This window comes from Carassius auratus, chromosome 20 (genome assembly GCF_003368295.1).
Source record: "Carassius auratus strain Wakin chromosome 20, ASM336829v1, whole genome shotgun sequence".
Taxonomy (NCBI): domain Eukaryota; kingdom Metazoa; phylum Chordata; class Actinopteri; order Cypriniformes; family Cyprinidae; genus Carassius; species Carassius auratus.
Window position 1 is genome coordinate 27,948,358 of NC_039262.1, and position 24,510 is coordinate 27,972,867.

Consider the following 24,510-nt stretch of genomic DNA (forward strand, 5'->3'; position numbering starts at 1 on the left):
CCACTGGTTCTCAAACTTTTTATACCAAGTACCACTTCAGAAAATATTTGTTATTAAATATTAAGTTGCACCATAATGACCAACATTACATTTCAGCAGCGTAGTAGACCAAACTATTCAGCTACAGGTCTACAGTTAAAAAATGAGGCAGTTTTATTCTAATAAGAATATTTATTGTTGTCAGACACTTTACCATGTTTGAACATTAACACTACAACTGTGCTTACATACACAGGTAAATAAAAAAAAGTTTAAATTAAAATGTAATTTTAAATGTAATTATGTAACAAAAGTTACAAAACTGTACTGTACTTTAACTCTAACATACTTAAATGTGCAAAAAAAAAACTTTTATTTAATTTCGTTTAATTTAGTGATTCACCTGCATAACAACTAGAGGGGGCCTGACACTTTGAGAACCATGGCTTTTAGGGATGCACGATAATATCGGCACAATATCGGTATCGGCCGATAAAAGCTTAAAATGACCATTATCGGTATCGGCCGATATGAATATTTCTGCCGATGAGCCAAACCGATATTCTCCAAGTGAAATAATTGACCTGTTTTTCAGATGTGAATGTCTGTCTACATTTGTAAAATAATAAATTTATGGTAGAATCAGTACAGAAGAGATACATGGATTTCTCTTCAGTAAAATTAAAGTTTAAATATATCAGTATATATTTGTATATATATCGATATCGGCATCGGCCAAAATTATTTTGAAAATATCGGCATATCGAATATCGGCCAAAATCCAATATCGTGCATCCCTAATGGCTTTAAACAATCCTTTTATTTATTTATTCATTTTCATTAATTCATTAAAATTATATTATTTAAATACAGACATTTGCACTTATATGTTTCAGAAAACACTTTGAAACTATTATAAGCATACAAACATATATAACACACCTAATGCATGGGATACATATCAGGAAAATATGGGAAAATCTCTAAACCATCTCTAAATCTCTCTTACCAGCAACACATTAGGTGAGCACCTAACTTGATCAGCTGTGCAAAAAAAATAGCAAATGCAAAAAAATAGACACACGGGTATTTATTCATCTGCAGATTACATGTCCTTTAAACTACCCATTTGTAAACTCTGGTAATACTTTACTATTTTCAAAAGATAATAAAGATAACGTTAGCGATTTTCTTACCTCATTTTGCCAGGATGTTTTCAGGACCTCGCAGAACACCTGACCCTTCTTGTGTTCACAGTTTTTGTTCTCCATTGACATGTCACGACTCAAATTCGCTCAAAATAAAAAAGAAAATGTACAGGCAAATATGAAATAATTCGGGACCGATAGAGCAGTCAGTTATAACGAGCAGCAGCTCACAGTTAGCCGCCTCACTCACAGAAAGACGACAATAACGGTCATATTTTTAAATGTAGAAAGGCGCGAACCGATTCATTGTCCAGTTTCCTGAATGACAGCCAGATTAACCAATCATGATAGAAGTAATAAAATACAACTACCAATGGGAGTTGTTTCAGTGTGATAAAGCAGCGAAATGTATATAGTTTAGTTTTATTGTTGTTAATGATGATAATATTTAACATATACCTTTAGATTTTAGAATAGGTATCATGACTAAAATATTTTAAAATGCTATTAAAATAATTAATTAATTTAAATAATTTAATATAAATAATTTAAAAGCTTGTTAACCTTTAACTACCATTTAGCATTAAACATTTTTTAACGTTGTTTCATTAAAACAACTGACCTTATTTCAGCCATATTTCAATGTTGAAAGTTGGTCATGTGCTGGAAGTTTTTCAACAGTTCATCTTTAAACGTTGAATCAACGTTGTTTCAACGTTGAAACCACAACTGACCTTATTTCAACCATATTTCAACATTGAAAGTTGGTCATGTGCTGGATGTTTTTCAACCATTCAGCTTTAAACGTTGAATCAACGTTGTTTCAACGTTGAAACCACAACTGACCTTATTTCAACCATATTTCAACATTGAAAGTTGGTCATGTGCTTGATGTTTTTCAACCATTCAGCTTTAAACGTTGAATCAATGTTGTTTCAACGTTGAAACCACAACTGACCTTATTTCAACCATATTTCAACGTTGAAGGTCGGTCATGTGCCGGCTGGGTAGTTAGTTACTAACTCAGTTACTTTTTGGAACAAGTAGTGAGTAACTATAACTAATTACTTTTTTAAAGTAACGTTCCCAACACTGGTGATCATATTATTTACAAAAAGTATTTTCGTAGAAATGGATCTGATATTCAATAAGCCAAGCTTTATCATTTGTTTATCCATATTGCATTTATTTTTTTATTTGTTTAACCTCAATTAAATTGTTAACCTTAACTTGGTTACAGAAAAAAAAGTGATGTTCAACTGGTAGAATTCTAGGCTTTTGGGAGTAGTCACATAAAAACACCCTTTAGAAGTCAGAGGCATACTGAAATGTGGAAGTTAGTTCATTAAAAGGTCTTCGTAGCAAAGTCTCTGCAAGCCTACAGTGGTACTGGCTGACCAGTCCTGAATCTCAATCATTACTGTCGAAGTAATAATAAATAATTGTTATTTGCAATTTAAACAGGTCCTGTAGATGGTACAAAACAAACCTGTTATTAAAATGCATAATACAAGTCCTATAAGTCAGAAAACTTTGAATGGCAAACTGTGGCGCAACATGACTTTGAACAGCTATTGGGTGCCACGAATAGACTTGAGTGTGCAACATTTGGTTATAGCCAAATGGGCTAGTGATTAAATGTGCATTACCCACCTGATTTCACAGGAGCTAACCTATAATTTCTGAAAATATTGTCCCGACTCTGTTCTATTGGGGGCTCTGGCAGCTGGCTTCACTGATATATCAAAACTGGATATATCTCCCTCTGAAGGCCCATTTGGAGTAAAAAGAATAATGGCCGCCTGTGGCGGGGGAGGCATGGTTCAGTGAGATCTGTGATGGGAGAGAAAGTGAGGAGACGAGTGGTGGTAAGTGGATCAAGTGAAAGACGATTAACACCATTTGCGGAGATCATAACATCGCTCGCTGGCCTGCATTAGGAACCTCACCAAGCTCTGCTGAACCTGCGTGCCTACCATGAAAACTACTTCAAGGCAATGATGCAGGCCCAGCAGGAGGACCACGAGCTGTTCCGGAAGGCTGCCCAACAACTGCCCGTCCCAAACCTCCTGGTTTATGCCAACCTACGAAGAGCCATTCTCCAGAGGGTCAGTCTTAGCCCCGAGCAACACCGTCAGTGCTTCCGTTCTCTGGAACTGACCGAAGCGGGCCAACCCTTTGTCTTAGCACAGCTGCTCCGCGACTCATACCGCAAATGGCTGTTGGCCAGAGGAAGTGACACCGAGACCATCATCAACACGGTGGTACTGGAACAATTCATCTCCCATCTCCCAAAGAAGACCGCCCAGTGGGTCCAGTGCCACAGTGCAGTGTCGCTGGATCTGGCCATCCAACTGGCAGAGGATCAGCTGGCGGCGTGCTCCGGGGTCAGCGAGCCCCTTCCTGCTATCTCTCTCTCTCTTCCCGTCTCTCCCTCTCCCTCTCCCCCTGCCCCAAAATCTGTCCCTCTCCCTAGGTCCCGTTCGGCTGGGCCACCGAGGGCCGCCCCCCGCTGGAGGATGGGGACTGCAGCCGGGGCGCGAGGCCCTGCCCAGGGATTGGCCTCGCCGCGCCGGGAGGGGATCGAGGAGCCTCCTGCTGCTTCCCCACGCCACTCCCCTGACCCACTACCTGCCACTTTCGTGGATCGGTGACCGATCATGGAGGTGGGGACAGTGGTCCGAATCCCGGACAACCCGCAGGCTGCCCCTGATCAAGCCGGATTGTACCAAATACCTGTGAGTATTAAGGGGGGTACCTATCAGGCTTTGGTGGATTCAGGTTGTAACCAGACCTCCATCCATCAAAGCCTGATACAGTCTGGAGCATTGGATACGAGCCGTATGGTTAGGGTGAGGTGTGTGCCCGGGGATATAGTGTAGTACCCCGTAAAAACCATAGCAATCAAATTTAGTGGTCAAAAGCATAATGTGGAGGTGGCTGTTAGTCCACGCCTCCGGCATCCGCTAATCTTGGGAACCAATTCGCAGACATTTAGGCAGTTATTGGGGTGTCTAACAGTGGATGCCGTGGGGGAAAAGAGACGGCAGGAGGCGGGGCGAGCGCACAGGTGGGAGAATCTGTGCCAGGACCTAGCCGGGCGGTCTCAGGGGAACCAACCGGCTTGGCGCGGCTAAACCTTTCATTTCACGATGACTTTCCCCTGGAACAAACCCAGGATCCTCAAACATGCCTTCGGGCAGGTCCGTTCCATTGATGGGCAAGTTCTCCACCCTGAGCGCGTGCTCTCCCATCCGTATTTTGCCATTATCAAGGACCGGTTGTATTGAGTGACCCGCGATGCTCAGACAAAAGAAGATACAACCCAATTTTTAGTACCTCGGAGCTGTCGAGAAATGCTTTTCCAGACGGCACATTGTAACTCTATGGCAGGGCATTTAGGAGTGATGGTGACACTAAATCGTCTAATGACCTGATTCTTTTGGCCAGGCATTCAGGAGAACGTGCGCAGGTGGTGTGCGTCTTGTCAGGAATGTCAGTTGATAAATCCACCGGCCACCCCAAAAGCGCATCATTGCGCCCGATTCCCCTAGTGCAGGTCCCCTTCAAATGAATTGGTATGGACCACATTGGGCCATTAGAACGATCTGCATGGGGACATCATTTTGTGTTAGTCTTAGTGGATTACACGACACAATATCCTGAAGCTTAATACAAAGAGTGACGATGGTGGAGAGAGCAAAACGTTCCAAAGTACAACATAATTTTTGCATGTAATGGCGGAAACACAAAACCATGTGAATTCTGTATTTCTGCGCCCGTCTCAGCGCCCTGAGGACCGCCCTCACATGCTCCATATGCCGCAGCCAGTCCCCTCTATAGATGATAATATCATCCAGGTAGGCGGAAACACATGCACCAATTTGTGACGCTTCCTTTTGGCTTGTTCGGGGCCCCAGCTATGTTTCAGCGCCTCATGGATCAAGTGCTTGGACCCCAGGCTGCATATGCCACGGCCTATCTGGATGACATCATCATCTAGAGGGGACTGGCAGCGGCATGTGGATTATGTGTGGGCTGTCCTCAGGGCGCTGAGACGGGCGGGGCTAACGACCAACCTGAAGAAGTGCGCAGTTGGGCGGGATTGCACTCACTCACTCACTCAAACCACTCACTCAAACCATTCACTCATACCACTCACTCAAACCACTCACTCACTCACTCACTCATACCACTCACTCACTCAAACCATTCACTCACTCAAACCACTCACTCACTCACTCACTCACTCACTCACTCACTCATACCACTCACTCACTCACTCATACCACTCACTCACTCACTCACTCAAACCATTCACTCACTCAAACCATTCACTCACTCACTCACTCATACCACTCACTCAAACCACTCACTCAAACCACCCACTCATTCAAACCAACCACTCAAACCATTCACTCACTCAAACCACCCACTCATTCAAACCACTCACTCAAACCACCCACTCATTCAAAACAACCACCCACTCACTCACTCAAACCATTCACTCACTCAAACCACTCACTCACTCAAACCACCCACTCACTCACTCAAACCATTCACTCACTCACTCACTCAAACCACCCACTCACTCACTCAAACCACTCACTCACTCAAACCACCCACTCACTTAAACCACTCACTCAAACCACTCACTCAAACCACTCGCTCACTCAAACCACCCACTCACTCAAACCACCCACTCACTCAAACCACCCGCTCACTCAAACCACCCACTCACTCAAACCACCCACTCACTCAAACCACCCACTCACTCACTCACTCACTCACTCAAACCACCCACTCACTCACTCACTCACTCAAACCACCCACTCACTCAAACCACCCACTCAAACCATTCACTCACTCACTCACTCACTCACTCATACCACTCACTCAAACCACTCACTCACTCACTCACTCATACCACTCAGTCAAACCACCCACTCACTCACTCAAACCACCCACTCACTCAAACCACTCGCTCACTCAAACCACCCACTCACTCAAACCACCCACTCACTCACTCAAACCACCCACTCACTCAAACCACTCACTCACTCACTCAAACCACCCACTCACTCAAACCACTCACTCACTCACTCAAACCAACCACTCACTCAAACCACCCACTCACTCAAACCACCCACTCACTCAAACCACTCACTCACTCACTCAAACCACTCACTCACTCAAACCACCCACTCACTCAAACCACTCGCTCACTCAAACCACTCGCTCACTCAAACCACCCGCTCACTCAAACCACTCACTCACTCACTCAAACCACCCACTCACTCAAACCACTCACTCACTCACTCAAACCACCCACTCACTCAAATCACCCACTCACTCAAACCACCCACTCACTCAAACCACTCACTCACTCACTCAAACCACCCACTCACTCAAACCACCCACTCACTCACTCACTCACTCAAACCACCCACTCACTCAAACCACTCACTCACTCAAACCACCCACTCACTCAAACCACTCACTCAAACCACTCACTCACTCAAACCACCCACTCACTCAAACCACCCACTCACTCACTCACTCACTCAAACCACTCACTCACTCAAACCACCCACTCACTCAAACCACTCACTCAAACCACTCACTCACTCAAACCACCCACTCACTCAAACCACCCACTCACTCACTCACTCACTCAAACCACCCACTCACTCAAACCACCCACTCACTCAAACCACCACTCACTCACTCACTCAAACCACCCACTCACTCAAACCACTCACTCACTCAAACCACCACTCACTCAAACCACTCACTCAACCTCACTCACAAACCACCCACTCACTCAAACCACCCACTCCACTCAAACCACTCACTCACTTCAAACCACCCACTCACTCAAACCACTCACTCACTCAAACCACCCACTCACTCAACCACCCACTCACTCAAACCACTCACTCACTCAAACCACCCACTCACTCAAACCACTCACTCAAACCACTCACTCACTCAAACACCCACTCACTCAAACCACCCACTCACTCACTCACTCACTCACTCAAACCACCCACTCACTCAACCACCCACTCACTCACTCACTCACTCAAACCACCCACTCACTCAAACCACTCACTCACTCAAACCACCCACTCACTCAAACCACTCACTCAAAACCACTCACTCACTCAAACCACCCACTCACTCAACCACTCACTCAAACCACTCAACCTCACTCACCAAACCACCCACTCACTCAAACCACTCACTCAAACCACCCGCTCACTCAAACCACCCACCCACTCACTCAAACAAATAAACCACTCACCCACTCAAACCACTCGGTCACTCACGTACACCTTGCTAGTACTGGGTTTGACCCCCTTGCCTTCAGAACTGCCTTAATTCTTTGTGGCACAGATTCAACAAGGTGTTGGAAACATTCCTCAGAGATTTTGGTCCATATTGACATGATAGCATCACACAGTTGCTGGAGATTTGTCGGCAGCACATCCATGATGGGAATCCCCCGTTCCACCACATCCCAAGGCTGATCTATTGGATTGAGATCTGGTGACTGTGGAGGCCGTTTGAGTCAAGTGAACTCAATGTTGTCATGTTAAAGAAACCAGAGATGATTTGAGCTTTGTGAGATGGTGCATTATCCTGCTGGAAGTGGCTATCAGAAGATGAGTACACTGAAGTCATAAAGGGATGGACATGGTCAGCAACAGTACTCAGGTCGGCTGTGGTGTTTGAACAATACTCAGTTGGTACGTAAGGGGCCCAAAGTGTGCCAAGAAAATATCCCCCACACCATTACACCACCAGCAGCCTGAACCATTGAGACAAGGCAGAATGGATGGTTTCCATGCTTTCATGTTCTTTACACCAAATTCTGACCCTAACATCTGAATGTCAAAGCAGAAACCCACACTCATCAGATCAGGCAATGTTTTTCCAATCTTCTATTGTTCAGTTTTGTTGAGCCTGTGAGATTTGTAGCCTCCATCTCCTGTTCTTAGCTGACAGGAGCTTCACCCGGTGTGGTCTTCTGCTGCTGTAGCTCATCTGTTTCGGGGTTTGATGTGTTGTGTGTTCAGAGATGGTCTTCTGCATGCCTTGGTTGTAATATGTGGTTATTTGAGTTAATTTTGCCTTTCTATTATCTGTAACACTGGATAGATGGTCAATCAGAGCACACCCCACTTTTCAGAATGATGAGCTTTGTAATAATCAATGCGTTTCAGAAAGGTGGGGCATAGAGAAATAATAATGTACAGTATGTGGAAAATAATGTTTTTTGAATCTTAAACAGCATAAACACATTGCATTACACTAAAATACTAGAAACAATATTATTTTTAGTAGCTTCATATGACCCCTTTAATGATTTGCAATCACTTGTCACATTGACTACATTATGTCGCCATAACAAGGAAAGTGTTTTTATTTTTTTTTCATCGTAATAACTGCATCACTTAAAAAAAAAAAAAAAACTTAATTCCAATACAGTTTTGCTAACAAATCATGTTTGTGTACCTTCATTCATGTGGAACCACTGATCATGACTAAAGCAAGTTCAACACTGCCATCTATTGGCAAGCCTCTACAACTGGCAAGAACAAACACCAAATCATGTCCTCGTTCTACATCAACCGTATGTGGCCTTTCACACCGTAACTCAGCAGACCCTCTCCTGTCTACCCTCCCTGACTTGAGCATCACTGTAGATCTTTACAGGTCTCATGGTGTGGAGGGATGTCTGAGCCATATCAGCTGATCAGTGGTGTTCATCAAGGTTCTGTGTTCACTCCTTTTCTGTTCTCCATTCACACAACCTCACTGGGAAGGATGGCCTGGTCACACATGAACATTGCTTGAGATGCATTTTGTATTATTTTGAAAAATGCTTCTGCTAAATCAATAACAGGAATTTGTACAAACTGAAATTTTATATTTATTTGACACAAAAACTGTGTGGTTGAGGCCTGTGTCTGCTAATAGTTTGTGTAATAGTTTAGTGACCAACACAACCACTGACTATACAGAGCTCTCAAGACAGACCTAGACATGGTGGTCAGTTTAAAACAATGCAAAGGTGGTAAAAAAAAAAAAAAAAAAAAAAATTTAAAACCAGATGCAAAAGCAGAAGGTGGTCTTTAAATGATGATCAAAATAAGATGCTTTTTGAATGCATTTAAAACATTTATATTCAAATGTTACTGATTAGACTCATTCACAAGGTGAGGTTTAGACAGTGAAAAGCACTTGAGACAGAACAGCATCAAACAAGGCCACACCTTATCATTTTACAAAATTTATTTGCAGGAATGCAAAAACACTTGTTATGCAGCAGTACTTTAAAACGCCTTTTTTTTTTTTTTATCAAAATGGTCAGATGGTGATACAGAAATAGAGGAGTCAGTCATAATCAAAATTCAGTCTTTACTTTAAGAGCCAAAAAAAAAGAAATGGAAACATCAACAGAATCCCTTTAAAAACCCTGTTTGAGCGCATGAGAGAATTAAAGTTACTGATAACATGCCCAAAACGATGCATATCTTAATAATCCATCACATCAAATGTGATAAAGGCAGCTGTGGTGCGCCCAGTTCAGTGACATCAAACACCCTTCCCTCCCTGAGCACAGCTCTCATTACAGACTGACTGAGGAATGACATGAGAACCGCTCTCAGCAGTCCAGTCTGATTCACGATCAGCGCCAGGGATGAGCTCCTGTCAGCCAGACCAGCTGAACTGCCTCCGTCCAGAGAACGAGGAAGCAGCCGCATGCAGAACCTTTAAAAACAATGTGAACCGTGCTTGCCTAGATGGCATGCTGTTCACAAAAGGGAAGGTGTTGGTTTCAAAATTGATCAAGCAGCCATCAATGTGGACCGCATGTTCTTAAAACAAAAAAAGCTCTAAAACCAATTCAATTGGGGTGGGGGGTCTGAGAAACGCAGCTAAAGCTTTTTAAAGTAGCTTCTTCCTCACGTTCAAGCTTTTACAAACAAGTATCATCCTCCTGTCTCTCGAGCTGTAACTACATCCTCAGAGGCAGGACTCGCTCAGGCAAGGCTTCTTTAGACTCATCACATGAGTGTCATTCACATGCCCAGTCTGACTGTCCAGCATCATTACAAAAGGACTATAATACACTAGGTACATTGGCTCTGATGGTGCCCTTGTGCATAAGTTGAATATAAAAAGCCCTGCTTGCATTAAGTCTCCGTATGTACAGTACAGATAGGGCAGTTTCAGCCTCCAGGATGAGGTAGTTAACCAACCCTTTCCAAAAAAAAAAAAAACACCCTAAAAAAAGGTTCAGAAAAGAACCATTTTCACCTGGAATGCCTGGTCAGTCACGCCAGGGTGTAACAACTGAAGAAAAACAAAATAAAGAGGCAAGACTCAAATACAAGCTTAACATGTTCGTCCTCATGATAAGCTCCAGTTAAAAATACACAAATATACAACAGCATCAAGCTCCTCCAAGCCACTTCACACATCCACAAAGTGCAAAATACATGTAACGTTAAGGATAAAACTCCTTTGGGCTACTTCCACGTCCAGAAGTAACGGTAAATGGCATTTTCTCTCATGACACAAGGGTTCTGGGACACACTCAAACGTAAAAAAAAAAAAAATTAAATATAAAAACAAAACACAAAGAAGAGTCCACACACACACACACACACACACACACACTCGTGTAATCGTGACACTGCGTTGATGTCGATCGTGGAGTAGATCTGCTTGGGTAAGGCAGGAGCCGAGCTGGAGCGTGGACCGCACCTCACACCCCTCCGCCGACAGCACCTGGTGACCCCACCTGATGGGAGCTGGTCAGTCTTCACTGGGACATGTCAGGACCAGCCTCCACCCCGCTCCCCTGCTCGCCAGGTGACAAAAGGAACACAAATTAGAGGAGCGTTAACAATCAATACAACACAGAAGGACAAAGAGATCACACAAGGACACAAACAAGCACAGAAGAAGATGTCAAAGACAGAAAGCTAAATGCTTTGACTAGAGACGACACCCTATGATTCAGCATGCACTCGTGTGAGGAGCCCGAGACAAGAGACAAGCACAACAGAGGCTCGGGTCCAAGCCACAGGAATTGGGAGATCTGGAGGGGGCGGGAAAGTTACAGATACAGGAGGAAAGCAAAAACAGTCATGCAAGGCAGCTTCCCAGTGGCTCAAACTGGGGACAAACGTGCAAGAGCAAAGAGAGTTAGAGCTTCCAGCGACAACGACGCCTCGTCTGGACTCGCCGTTTAGCATCAAATTGTGCTTTCTGTGGCTATCATCGAGTTTAGCCTCTGTCCTCGTGGAGTTCCTCTAACAAAACCCCACTGAAGCCCAAACGCACGGGGACCTCAGGAGAGAAGGTGCCCAAAAATTGCAATGGCAGTGAATCGGAGTAAAGCAAGGCCTCTCAGTTGGAGGTTGTGTGAAATGGTGTGTGTTTACACAGAGCTTGAGTGGAGAGAGGATGTGGACTGGGTGAGATCAGTCTGAGGCATGCAGAGTGAGGGAGCAGCACGTCTACAGGCAAACCTTTAGTCCTTTTCCTTCCACAAGGAGCATTTAATTTGTAGCAATTTGAAGAGAGAATTTGCCGAAACAGGAATTTGAAACACAATTTGAGTTTTTGTACACTGGTGCGTGTATGTTTATTCAAGCAGACAAACAGCAAAGAATACAAGCCAAAATGTAAAGCCAAAAATTAGGATCAAAGTCCTTTTTTTCTTTTTTTTTCAAAAACAAGACAAGCTATTTGACTAGCATTATCTTTTGTAACATACAAATAGCATTTTTTTTTCTTTTTTTTGTTGAATACAAGTTTAGGAGACACTTTTTTTTTTTTTTCTTTCTTCATTTTTGTTGCCGTTACCTATTTTAGACATGAAGAGGAGAATCCTATGAACACACATGGTACTATAAAGCCAAATAGACAGGTTGAGCACAAAACTGCTAATTTAAAAATTTCAATCTCGATTTTTTAAAAAGTAGGAAACGACTTCCAAACAAAACATAAAACAAAGAGTTCGGCAGAAGCAGGAGGGAGTGACTACTGATCGAGTCCAAGCCGATTCTTAAAATATGTACAAGAGCAGAGAGGCAACCGTTAATGGATCTGAGGGCCAATCAAGTCTCTATAAAAAGGATTGGGTAGTAATTTGTTGTTGTTTTGTGAAGTGAAAACAAAAGAGCCCTACATTCTCTACTTCCACTGATGCCCAAAAGAATCCTGATAAAACTCCTGGTTGTCAGATTTGTAACCATAGTTACCAGAATGATCGCCACCGTGCAAGGGTTGCTGTGCAATGGGTTGCGAGCCCCAGTTCTGATTAATGGTCTGGCGCCGTTTGGAATCTGGCTGGGTGTAGCCATCGGCTTTGCGCTTGCCTCCTACATTTCCACCGCGTCCACCCCGAGCAGCACGTACCCCGCGGCCTCTCGGCAGAACCCCGCCTCTGGCTCCTCCGCGTGGGCCCCTGCTGGCCCCCAGACCTCCGCGCTGAGGGAAGCCCGGCCGGCCCCGTGGAGCGCCGGCCCCTCTGCCCCCGCCTCGAGCCCCGCCGCGCACCCCTCTGCCTCGAGCGGGCGCCTGGAAGTCATCGTAGCCGAAGTACGGGTCATCATAGCCGCCCCTGTAGTTATGGTAATCGTAATCGTAACCATAATAGTCGTAGTAATCTTCGTAGCCGTAATAGTCAGGAGGGTAGGAGTAACCGCCCCGACTGGCACCTCTGCCCCGGCCCCTGGCAGGAGGCGGCATCTGAGGAGGCCCGTAGTAGTAGTAATCATCATACCTGGGACAGAAGAGCACAGATGATTACATGGAGCAAGCTGCTCTGACACTGCTCACCTCTGTCTGCTCCTGGAGGTCCAACCCCAAACACACACACACACACACACCTGCCTGAGCTCATCAGGGGTTCAGGTGCACTCCAAACACACATGCCTTGTCCAAACACACACACGTTCTCTGCATTTGACTACTTGTGACATTTCCTGTCAAACTTCTTTGTGTTCTAAAAATGCAATCACTTTATCCTTGCTTTACATTTTACAATCAACTTCTGTGTCTGTCAGCAGTCCCCATAACAGATGACAATTTAATTGGTTTAATTAGTTATCACTTAGTGCTTCTAATTGTGATAAAAAGCAGCTGCAAATGTTGAACAGAAATACCAACCCTACTCATTGCACCAATAAAACACTTTTTTCTATCAAATTATGTGTAATATATATTTAACATTAATATTTAATTTGCATTGGAAACGCTTCCAATTTTTTTTTAAACCTTAAATTATTTCACACCATGATGGGTTACACCAAGCGTTGAACAGTGGTGCGGAGTGGTACTGAGCTAGTGTGGGTTAAGGGAACTACGCTTCGTCGGGTTTAATGACTTGGGACACCTACTTCCGGTCACGTTCATGCACTCTTAAGTGAGCGAGACCACAAGTGTGGGTGTTTGGACACGGCATACGTGTGTTATATAAGAGTTGGACCAGACGTCTGGAGCATAGCTGCCCTTCACGAGTAGAGCTGGACACCACTGCAGTTAAACCCACAACACTCACATGTGTGTCTTCGCTGCTTGACGCTGTGCCTTCCTCTCTTTCCGCTTCTGGTCCGGTGGCTTGGCGAACACGATCTCAATGTGTTCTCCCTCTAAATCTTTACCGTTCATCTCTGCCAGCGCCTGCACACATCCACATCCATCACACCACTGTCACGACCGCTCAACACAACACTCTCGCTCCCCAGCGTCTCACCTTGACCGCTCCATCTCTCTCGTCAAAGTGAATGAAGGCGTAGTCCTTCAGTTTCTTCACTCGCTCCAGTTTGCCAAACTGGCCGAACGCTTTTTCAAGTATTTCCTCTGTGACGCTGTTTGCCAGGTTCCTGACGAACAACACTTTCACCTGGGAACAGATGAGATAACATGAGCTCTCTAGCTGCAGGAGAAGACCAGGCATGAGTATAAGCGCTGGTACATCAGTCTGGGATTTAGGTCATGACCCCCATGACTCTGATCAACAGTGCTCCCAAAACAGAAGGAAGACCCCAACCAACGTCAAGGGAAGAGTTAACTAGCGCTTCAGAACGGTCTTATCTGAAGAGAACGTGGAAAGAGAATCTCAACAGGAACGTGTTTCAGAACAACCCCTTCACCAAAGACTGGATGGTGTTCTGACCTTTGCCATGACCTCCGGGTCGGGATCCTCAATGGGGTCGGCCCACTCGACGGTGACCACATTCCCCCAGACCTTCACCTTCCCGCTCATGAGCCTCCGTCGAGCCTGTGCTGCCGTTTTGTGGTCCTCGTACTCCAGGAAACAGAAGCCCCTGTTCTTCCTCTTATCATCCGGCTGATGGTAGAGGATGACGTCAGTAAGACCCTCTGAGAAACAGAGAAAGGGTGTTATTAAATGTGTATCTGAAGAACCCAAAGGAAATGAGCACGTTGAGAGGACACAGATGAACGCACGCTCAGCTCAGAGCAAAGCTCACCTGTGACTTTAGAAAACTCTTCAACGATCTGTTCTTTCGTCTTGCTCTTGGGAATGGAGCCCACGAAGAGTCTGTTGTTTGCCACTGATATACAGACGCCGATTTGTTTGCCCGGGCGAATCTCATGATTGTTACACTGAGAGGAGAAACACAGGGATTGAATACCTGAACAACAGTTGAATTTGTGAAACAACACCCACATCTATCACTTCACAACCACATGTTATCTGGAACCCAATGATGATTGAGATACGAGTGTGAGTCTAGTTTGACACATGTTTGACGCGTGTCTTACTAGCTTGACGGCCTCCTGCGCAGCCTCTTTAGTGCAGAAGGTGAGGAAGGCGTAGCCACGGTTCAGGCCGCTCAGAGGATCCATCATCAGACGCAGGTCCCAGATCGGCCCGGCCTTCTCAAACAGGGGCACCAGCTCATCTTCAAACAAGTCCCTCGGGATCTTCCCCACAAAGATCTGCAGCATGGAGAAGTCAGTCTGACAGGTTAGAGCCAAGCCTTACAGCCACATTTCTACAAAGCATCAGTATGGAGACTCGAGCCTTTCATTAATCGCTCTATAATTCCAGATTGTGACCAGGGTTATTGTTAACATCATTTGAAAATCAATAACGGAAAAAAACTCAGCTAGTCGCTAAAGCAATATTTCTCATTTTCAATTGAAATGCAAACAAAACTATAGGAGTAAAAATACTAAAATAACACTGTGACTGGTCAGTGGCGTCTTCATTTATCTACTCCCATAACACATTAACGAATAATTGAATCAGGAGGTCCATTTATATTATTGGTCAAGCAGCTAAGAATGGATTAGCTGGGACAATGAAGAGGCATTAGCTTCACGTCTGGGTCCTGCTCACCCAGTTTTGATACGGTGCATTAACAAGCTATGTTAGGAACTCCACACAGATTCGGATGTAGCTGCTAACATCTGCTGGGTTTAACAGCAGACGCATGGCTCTTAAATGTGCAGAGGCTGTGGAGTCAGCTCTTAGCGGTAGACTGCACAACACTCAGAGACAGCCGTTACAGACCCTGATGTAGCTGACGTGATTACCTCTGTCCCGACCGTGGGCTGAGCTCCGGTGTACACCGTCTCCGGAGGAGGACCGCCGTACTTGCGCTGACCTGTAGTGACATCAAGAGTGTAGCCTGTCCTCTCCAGCAGCGTCTGAAAAACACCAAACCAATCAACACAGGCACTCGTATCCCTGAAGTGACATGTTTAAGACCCTGTGAAATCAGTTTTATTTTTAGTTAACAAATTCTGTTTTAGCATGTCTAATTATAACGCTTAACAAGTTCCACTTCTTACATTAGCCTTGACACCCCCCCCCCCAGAAACTAGTGTATTTACATTTTTCTGGTTATCACATGAAGACATCAAACTGACAAATTCCGTGACATTCTGCTTTTAACTGCAAGTTGCATTTTTAAAACCGTTTTCCACACAGAAATCGTAGGGCTCTAAATGTTCGCACCTTAATCTTTGCTTCATCTGGTCCTTTCGTGGAATCTACGACTTTGGTCCCCTGTTTCTCTCTCTGTCTGTAGGTCTTCATCACTCCACAGAGAAAGGCACTTTTGTTCTGAGTGAAAGAGAGCGAGTGAGTTAATCCTTCGCTCCTTCACTACACTGACACACCGAACAGAGCGAGAGCGAGGGCTCTTACCTGCACATGGGACAGGTCGCTCTCTTTGAACTGGACCAGAACTTGCAGTGCCCCTTCCTCATCGAACTCCTTCAGAGCTTCAATGGCCCTCTCATCCAGGTCACTGTGCTCCACGAGGCCTGCAGGGAGAGAACAGGGACAGCTCAGCGTGGCCGAGAGAGGAGACGCCTGCAGGACGCTTCAGCCCCGTCCAGTCAGACTCCAGGAGAACATCAGCACACTCAGAGAGAGAGTTCATGGGCTCATCATTTGGACAGGGTTTCAGCATGGACCATCACTTCTGTCACTTGTGATCACGGGACAAGAGCATTTTTCTCTCTAATTATCCTGATATTTCCAGGTTTTCCACAACCACAGAAACCTCCTGAATAGTCACTGGTCAATGGCAGCACCTCGTTCATACAGTATTAATGATTCTCCCAGGAGCACCCAGCTCCTCTCACCCAGCCGGTCACGCTTACAACTTGGTTTTGTTAAAAAAACATTGCAATAAGCAGTATTACTGTCATTTAAAGACCATTTTATTCCACTGAATATTTAACCATAACATGATAATAATAAGGCCTAGACACTTCCAAATGACAAGCTTTTAATTCTTAAGAACATTTAGATCATGGAAATTAAGTATCAGAATATTAGATACCTCAAACCTGAATAAATGCCAAACTAGTAGAAATAAAGAGAACCGCACAAAGAACCTTCTTTTCTCTGTAAGTTAAGGGATCACAGTCCTGCTGAAACACAATCCCTACCCCGTACGCACAGATCCCTAAACAAGGCCATATCTGCAGACCAAACGCTCTTTATTTGAACACCTCATGACTACACCTCGTTATACACAAGATGATGCAAAGGACACGGGTGCTAGTGGAATGTAAAAAATATATGTAAATATAAGAAGAAATATATTGCATCACAAAAAGTTGAGGTCATGTAGATATATTGTGTGATAAGTCTATATATTGATTGTGACAGGCCTACTCGCACCGCTTCGTAATGAAGATCTGTTATAGATGAGCTGTAGGGGACATCACCTGTCTCCGCTCTGGACAGCTGTCTCTTTTGTTCTGCTGTACGCCCCCCGGGGTGTGTGTGTGTGTTCACTGCTCCGGGTGTGTGTTCACTTCTCACTGCTGTGTGTGTGCGCACTCGGATGGGTTAAACGCAGAGCACCAATTCAGAGTATGGGTAACCATACTTGGCAAATGTGATGACTTTCACTTTCAACGCTGCAGTACCCATTTTGCAGTGAAACCACACAAAGTTGCTAATGATCTGCCAATTCCCTACACAAGAAAACACATGGCACCGACAGGTCAACATGCACTGAATATGATGAATGTCAATTTGCAGGGTTCAAGTTTTGGCTTACCTGCCAGGTAAATTTCATCTAGCTTTTCAGCAACTTTCTGTGGTAGACCAGCTTCTACTAAAGTGTTGAAGTGGTCAGAATGGGTAACTGCAGCAGACGTGTCCATCGGCTCTTCTGTACCATTCCCATTAATGTGTTCTGTGGCCATGTCTCCAGAAATCTGTTCAAATGCAATGAGCCAAATTACTGCAGGTTTGGGTAGACAGTTACACAAATTAAGTGGATATTCAATTTTGTGTGTAGTGTTTCTCTAAATTGCTATCTAAAGTCCTCCAATCTTTATTTTTGCAGTGATGCAGATCTGGACCTTTCCCATCACAGTCATACATGCATAAAGCCTCCCCAAACATATACAGTCTCTCTCACTCCAGCAGCAGCAGCATGTTCACTCACACACACACACACACACACACACACACACACACACACACACACAGTGAACAGGTGCCGTCATGAGCTCCATCTCCCTCAGTATAACACAACACGAGCAGCGAGCTAGATCACTGTGAGCTCCAGACCGATAACGTTACTCGTGTCAATCAGTCCAGGGCTGCAGACTGAGCTGGTGTTAAACAGCATCTACACAGTCTGTGTGTGTGTGTGTGTGTGTGATCCGTACACACACGCGTTATTATCGTATTGACGAGCGGGTGCAGCGAGCGTCTCAGGCCCTTCACAGACACACAACAAGCGAATTACGGTTTAGAAACTACGAGACGGCAACGCATTGCTCAAAACGTACGGTTATCGCATTATCCACCAACACAGCTGAAGGAAATCAGAAGAGCTGCGAGATAAAATCAGTTCGGCGCGTTAAATTGGATTCAGGCACGTCTCTTCATTAGCATTAGCCTGCTAACTTAACATCGTGACTCACGCGCTCGCATTCATCATCATTTAGTGTGCAGCCACACGCTGTGATTACAACAAAACAAACAGATGTACGTTTGTATGCGTTTAAACGGTTCTGAAGGCCTAGCTAGGCGTGTTTAACGTGTCCGGTAACCCCCTCCCCCCAGGATCCGCACATTGTTTCCAAACACCGGTCAAATAAAGGCCTCCGCAGCACGAAACGCCACGGAATCGTGTCCGGAGCGGCGGCACGCTTACCTGGCTCTGTTCCGCGGGTCAGTTCGGGTCTGTCGGTGTGGATATGTGTGTTCTGGTGCGGTAAATGACTCCCCGGCGGAGCTCCGCTTGATTCCCGATAATGTAAAATGGCGGGCGTCGCGGCTCACGCGCGGTGCTCCTATCAACCGCCTCAGCCGCGACGGGGTTTCTGACGCAGCCCATCAGGGGCGGGGCGCGCGCTCACCGAGGTAACGGACCTGTGTTGCCAAGTCTGCGGGTTTCCCGCGGGATCAGGATACTTCATCACTGTTGCCTCGGGGTGTTTATTCATGTCCGTGGGTTGAAGCGACCACAATAACTTGATATTTATCCTTTAAAATGCGATTTTACCAGTAGAACCCTACCAAAAAACGCGTATTTTACCGCCGGAATAGGCTAGTTTTGGGCTAATTTTGAGTAGCAGTTGGTCTGGTTTTATTGTGAAAACCTGGCAACCCTAGAATGACTTTTTCTCATTTTTCTGCAGACTTCATTGAAGCTGAGGTATGTATTTATTCAGAAACCTGGGGTCTGTCCTTCCAGGGCTGTACCTGGGTTCAGCAGCTTGTACAGTGGGCCCTGTTTGAAAGTGTTTAATTTTTATGTTCCTTCTATTTATTTATTTATTTTGTGCTATATACACAATGTTTGAGTTTTTCCCAAGCTTGTGTCCTGGTATAGAAATCAAATAATGAAATTAAAGTAACAATGTATAGTCTTCAATGTAAAAAAAATAAATAATAAAAAATATTATATATATATGTACAGTGAAACCAAAATTTATTCAGACACCTTTAACATGTCTCACATTATCACAGTTTATTTGCTATACTGTAGTTTAGAAAATGCTAATAAAATATGAAAGAATTCAGTTCAGAGTTAAACTGTCAGAAAACAATCATATGTCAAATAACTTTAATAGAAACGTATGTAATGGATTACAAATCAACCAAAACTTCAGATAACTTTTAGTATGACAATATTTCCACTATCAACACTTTATTAAACAATTACCAATCAATGCTTAATTTTGTTCAGTCTGTGGTGTAAAAAGCTCACATTAGCAATTAAAGAAAATACACTTAAAGGGTTACTCCACCCTAAAATGAAAACGTTGTCATTAATCACTTACCCCCATGGCGTTCCAAATCCATTAAAGCTCCATTCGTCTTCAGAACACAGTTTAAGATATTTTACTGTCCCAAGTAACTTACACCGTCAAGGTCCAGAAAAGTATGAAAGACATCACTCCATCTGCCATCAGTGGTTCAACCCTAACGTTATGAAGCAACAAGAATAGTGTTTGTATTCCACAAGGATGTGCTGTTTCTATGTGTATTTATGCTTTGATTTGAAAGAAAACAGTGCATCCTTGTGGAATACAAACAGTATTCTTGTTGCTTCATTACGTTAGGGTTTACTTTCACTTAAGACATAACAGACAGTTGTTGTTATTTGTTTGTTTGTATTTATCGGTTCAAGAAGAAGCTAATTCTGTGTTTCGGTTTGAGCCATGTCTCTGCGTGCGTCCTGAATACGGCAGGTGCTGAAGTGGGCTCTTACACATCTTCTTCTGTTTGCATGTTTATACTGTGACTTGTATTTGTTCGTTCAGGTGCAGAAGGACGTGAAGGAGAGCTCAGTCTGGTGTTGCTGTCCGTGAGACGTTTCTCTGCGCGCACCGAACACAGCGCACGAGACAGTTGAGGATTTCCTCATCTCGTGTTTGAATGCTTTTAAATGTTTAAATTGGCAACGCTTTGAAAAACACATGCAAATGATAAGCTTTTGTGACAATGTGCAGTCTGTCAGCTGTATTGATCATGTTATTAGGCTGGGCACAGCCAGACGGTTGAGATCGCCGGACCCTATAATCATCAGGACCCTTCACCCTTCTTCACCCCACTAGTGACAGCCACAGGTTCTTCATACCTCGCTTAATACATCTGAGAAGATCTTTTAATCCTAAAAACTGGTCCCTGGATAATTTGGTTCTTCAAAAGAATTTGATTAAAATATCGGGATTCAATTGTCTAAGATTACTGTGTGTTCCCTGTAAAGGGCAGAAGTATTGATACTGGAAACCAAACCAAGATCAGAAGTGCAGCGATTGGCTGGTGGCAAGACAGCAACGTAATGACATCATTTAATTATAAAAAGACACCTGACAAAAAAGTTGACACATTTACATGCAAAAACGACATGAATGTTTTATTTTATTTTCTTGGTGCCAGGCCAGTAGGTGATGCTATGCGTCTGTGCACGTGTGTGTTCCCATCAGGAGATGCACTGGACCTCACCCTTATCACTGTTTCAAGTTTTTTTTAGTTTAAGTTTCTCAATGATTCTAGTCATGAGAACCATTTGAGTTGATGCTTTCACAGAAGGAGCCTTACACAATAATATTGTGACCCAAATAAATGTACCTTAATGATAAAAAAAAGTATTTTCTATCACTTACATGGTAGGATATCAATATCTAAATGAATTTCCCTTGTAAATACGATTTCACTCTGTCATTCGTATCATCAGACTTGTTAAAAATATTTGTCATCTCCACTTGAAGGGCACTTACAGGTGCTGGTCATATAATTAGAATATCATTAAAAAGTTGATTTATTTCACTAATTCCATTCAAAAAGTGAAACTTGTATATTATATTCATTCATTACACACAGACTGATATATTTCAAATGTTTACTTCTTTTAGTTTTGATGATTATAACTGACAACTAAGGAAAATCCCAAATTCAGAAAATTTGAATATAACTTAAGACCAATACAAAGAAAGGATTTTTAGAAATCTTGGTCGACTAAAAAGTATGAACATGAAAAGTATGAGCATGTACAGCACTCAATACTTAGTTGTGTCTCCTTTCCCCTGAATGACTGCAGCAGTGCGGCGTGGGATGGAGTGGATCAGTCTGTGGCACTGCTCAGGTGTTATGAGAGACCAGGTGTCTCTGATAGTGGCCTTCAGCTCTACTGCATTCTTGGGTCTCTCATCTTCCCCTTCACAATACCCCATAGATTTTCTATGGGGTTAAGGTCAGGTGAGTTTGCTGCCCAATTAAGAACAGGGATAACATGGTCCTTAAACCAGGTACTGGAAGCTTTGACACTGTGTGCAGGTGCCAAGTCCACTTCCTCAGACTCTGGGACCCTGATTTCCAAAGGAAATGCAAAATTGACTTTCATCAGAGAACATAACTGTGGAGCACTCAGCAGCAGTCCAGTCCTTTCTGAAGTGAGACGCTTCTGACGCTGTCTGTTGTTCAAGAGTGTCTTGACACAAGCAATGTGAAGCTGAAACCCATGTCCTGCATACGTCTGTGTGTAGTGGTTCTTGAAGCACTGACTCCAGCAGCAGTCCACTCTTTGTGAATCTCCCCCACATTTCTGAATGGGTTTTGTTTCACAATCCTCTCCAGGGTTCCCTTCTCCTCTCTATTAATGTGCTTGGACACAGAGCTCTGTGAACAGCCAGCCTCTTTTGCAATCACCTTTTGTGTCTTGCCCTCCTTGTGCAAGGTGTCAATGGTCATCTTTTGGAGAACTGTCAAGTCAGCAGTCTTCCCCATGATTGTGTATCCTACAGAACTAGACTGAGAGACCATTTAAAGGCTTTGCAGGTGTTTTGAGTTAATTAGCTGATTAGAGTGTGGCACCAGGTGTCTTCAATATTGAACCTTTTCACAATATTCAGATTTTCTGAGATACTGAATTTGGGATTTTCCTTAGTTGTCAGTTATAATCATCAAAATTAAAAGAAATAAACATTTGAAATATATCAGTCTGTGTGTAAGGAATGAATATAATATACAAGTTTCACTTTTTGAATGGAATTAGTGAAATAAATCTACTTTTTGATGATATTCTAATTATATGACCAGCACCAGAGATGGATGGGAACGCATTAGTCTGCACATATCACAACACTGGACACACTGCTCTTTATCATGAGGAACAGTGAATGCAGTCTTTCTTTCTTTAGTTCATCCTTCATCTCCGATCATCATGCTCTGTCAGTAGTGGCAAAAGTATCCCTAAAACCCCTACTACATTTTTTAAGTCTGCTGTGTAAAATAATACATTTACTAGTGGTTTTAGATAATTTACTTCTATTGCCAAAAGGGTCTAATCCTGCATATCCATAACCAAATTCTGCCATTTAAAAAAATAAATAAATGTGTTATTGTTTTAAAGCAAAACAACTACATAAAAAACATCAGTTAATCACACACTTATGGCAGAGATTTTGTTGCATGACATTAATAACGTAGTATCGCAAAATGTGTTATAACTGTACATGTATGAATGCATATCAGATCTCTTTCATCAGGGCCGAGGTGTCCATTTCTACAGCCCAGTATAACTAATTCTTTCATTTGAAACCCTCAGTCAGGGTCGTGTCGTTTTGGAGGATTCTTGGAGTTCAGTTGGAAATGTAAGACAAAAGAGAGATTGTTCTGAGACGGAAGACACTATGTTTTCTTTTGTTCTTTCATAAACCGTCTCATTAATATGCTCCCTAAGAAACTCTAGGGTGGATGCATTATTGAGAGCGCTGCTTCATGAAAGGAATTCATACAGAGTAAATGATGAACGACTGAAAATTTTTTGTGTGATGAAAACTAATGATCATACTTAAAAATTGTGGTGATTGGTTTGATTTTAACATGAAAACATGGCAATATTACATTTAGTCATTTAGCAGACTCTTTTATCCAAAGCGACTTACAAATGAGGACAATATTGAACTGAGCTGGATGATGACATCACTGAATTCAGTGACGATCTGCCTGTTTGCATTATTAACACTATTGTCCTTTTAATTCTGTTCAGTTGCTTTGACAAAATCTGTATTGTTAAAAGCACCATATAAATAAAGGTGACTACTTGACAATAGAAGCAATCACAATCAACAAAAGAGCAATGATACACACGTGCTATAACAAGTCTCTGTGAGCATCACACAACACACATAACAAGGGCTTTTAAATAATACAATAAATAAAAAGAAAACTGATAGAATAGAAAAAAGTATAGAGCAAGCTAGTGTTAGAGACCTATTTTGTTAATTGTATAATAAATTAAAAAAAAAAACTAATATATAGAATATAATAAAAAAAGAATAGAGAAGTTAGTATTAGTTTTTTTTAAGAAAAATAGCAGTAGCTAAATGAATAGAGTGCAAGTCTTAAAGGGGCACGTTATATATATATATATACATACATACATACATATAGGCCTATGTATATATATATATATATATATATATATATATATATATATATATATATATATATATATATTCGTGCTGTGAAACAATCGTGATTACACTCAAAATAAGTTTTTGTTTGTATATGTGTACTGTATATTTATTATTTATATATAAATACACACTCATGCATTTATATATTTAAGAAAAATATATAAATATATGAAATATTTTCTGAATATATACTGTGTGTGTGTATATTTATATATACATAATAAATATACACAAAATACACACAAATTATGAAAACAAAATATTTTATTTTGGATGCTATTAATCGATTTAATTGCGTTGTAATATATATTAGTAATGGGCCTTTGATGAAAGGAAAGCGGTACATGACCACGGTGTTTTGACATGTATTGTGATGAAAAGCAGATCAGTGCATTTATCAGTTCTCTCAGTTTTCCAC

General features: G+C 42.9%; 1 protein-coding gene across 4 annotated transcripts; it reads right to left on the reverse strand.

Annotated features, from left to right (window-relative positions):
* Positions 1-9,410: 9,410 nt before the first annotated feature.
* On the reverse strand, positions 9,411-18,975 carry LOC113037707 (heterogeneous nuclear ribonucleoprotein Q). 4 transcript variants are annotated; one of them, XM_026195045.1, is made up of 12 exons: positions 18,818-18,975; positions 17,708-17,867; positions 16,336-16,454; positions 16,144-16,251; positions 15,720-15,833; positions 14,943-15,119; positions 14,648-14,783; positions 14,332-14,537; positions 13,909-14,058; positions 13,714-13,835; positions 12,570-12,936; positions 9,411-11,004 (listed from the first exon to the last, which is right to left on the reverse strand). In XM_026195045.1, exons 2-12 carry the CDS (start codon positions 17,853-17,855, stop codon positions 10,966-10,968), a joined length of 1,686 nt encoding a protein of 561 aa, XP_026050830.1. In that variant the 5' UTR covers positions 17,856-17,867; positions 18,818-18,975; the 3' UTR covers positions 9,411-10,965. The 4 variants fall into 4 exon arrangements, with proteins under 4 accessions (XP_026050830.1, XP_026050829.1, XP_026050828.1 ...); XM_026195044.1 differs by having other exon boundaries at positions 12,413-12,936; XM_026195043.1 differs by lacking the exon at positions 9,411-11,004 and having other exon boundaries at positions 11,763-12,936.
* Positions 18,976-24,510: the final 5,535 nt, after the last annotated feature.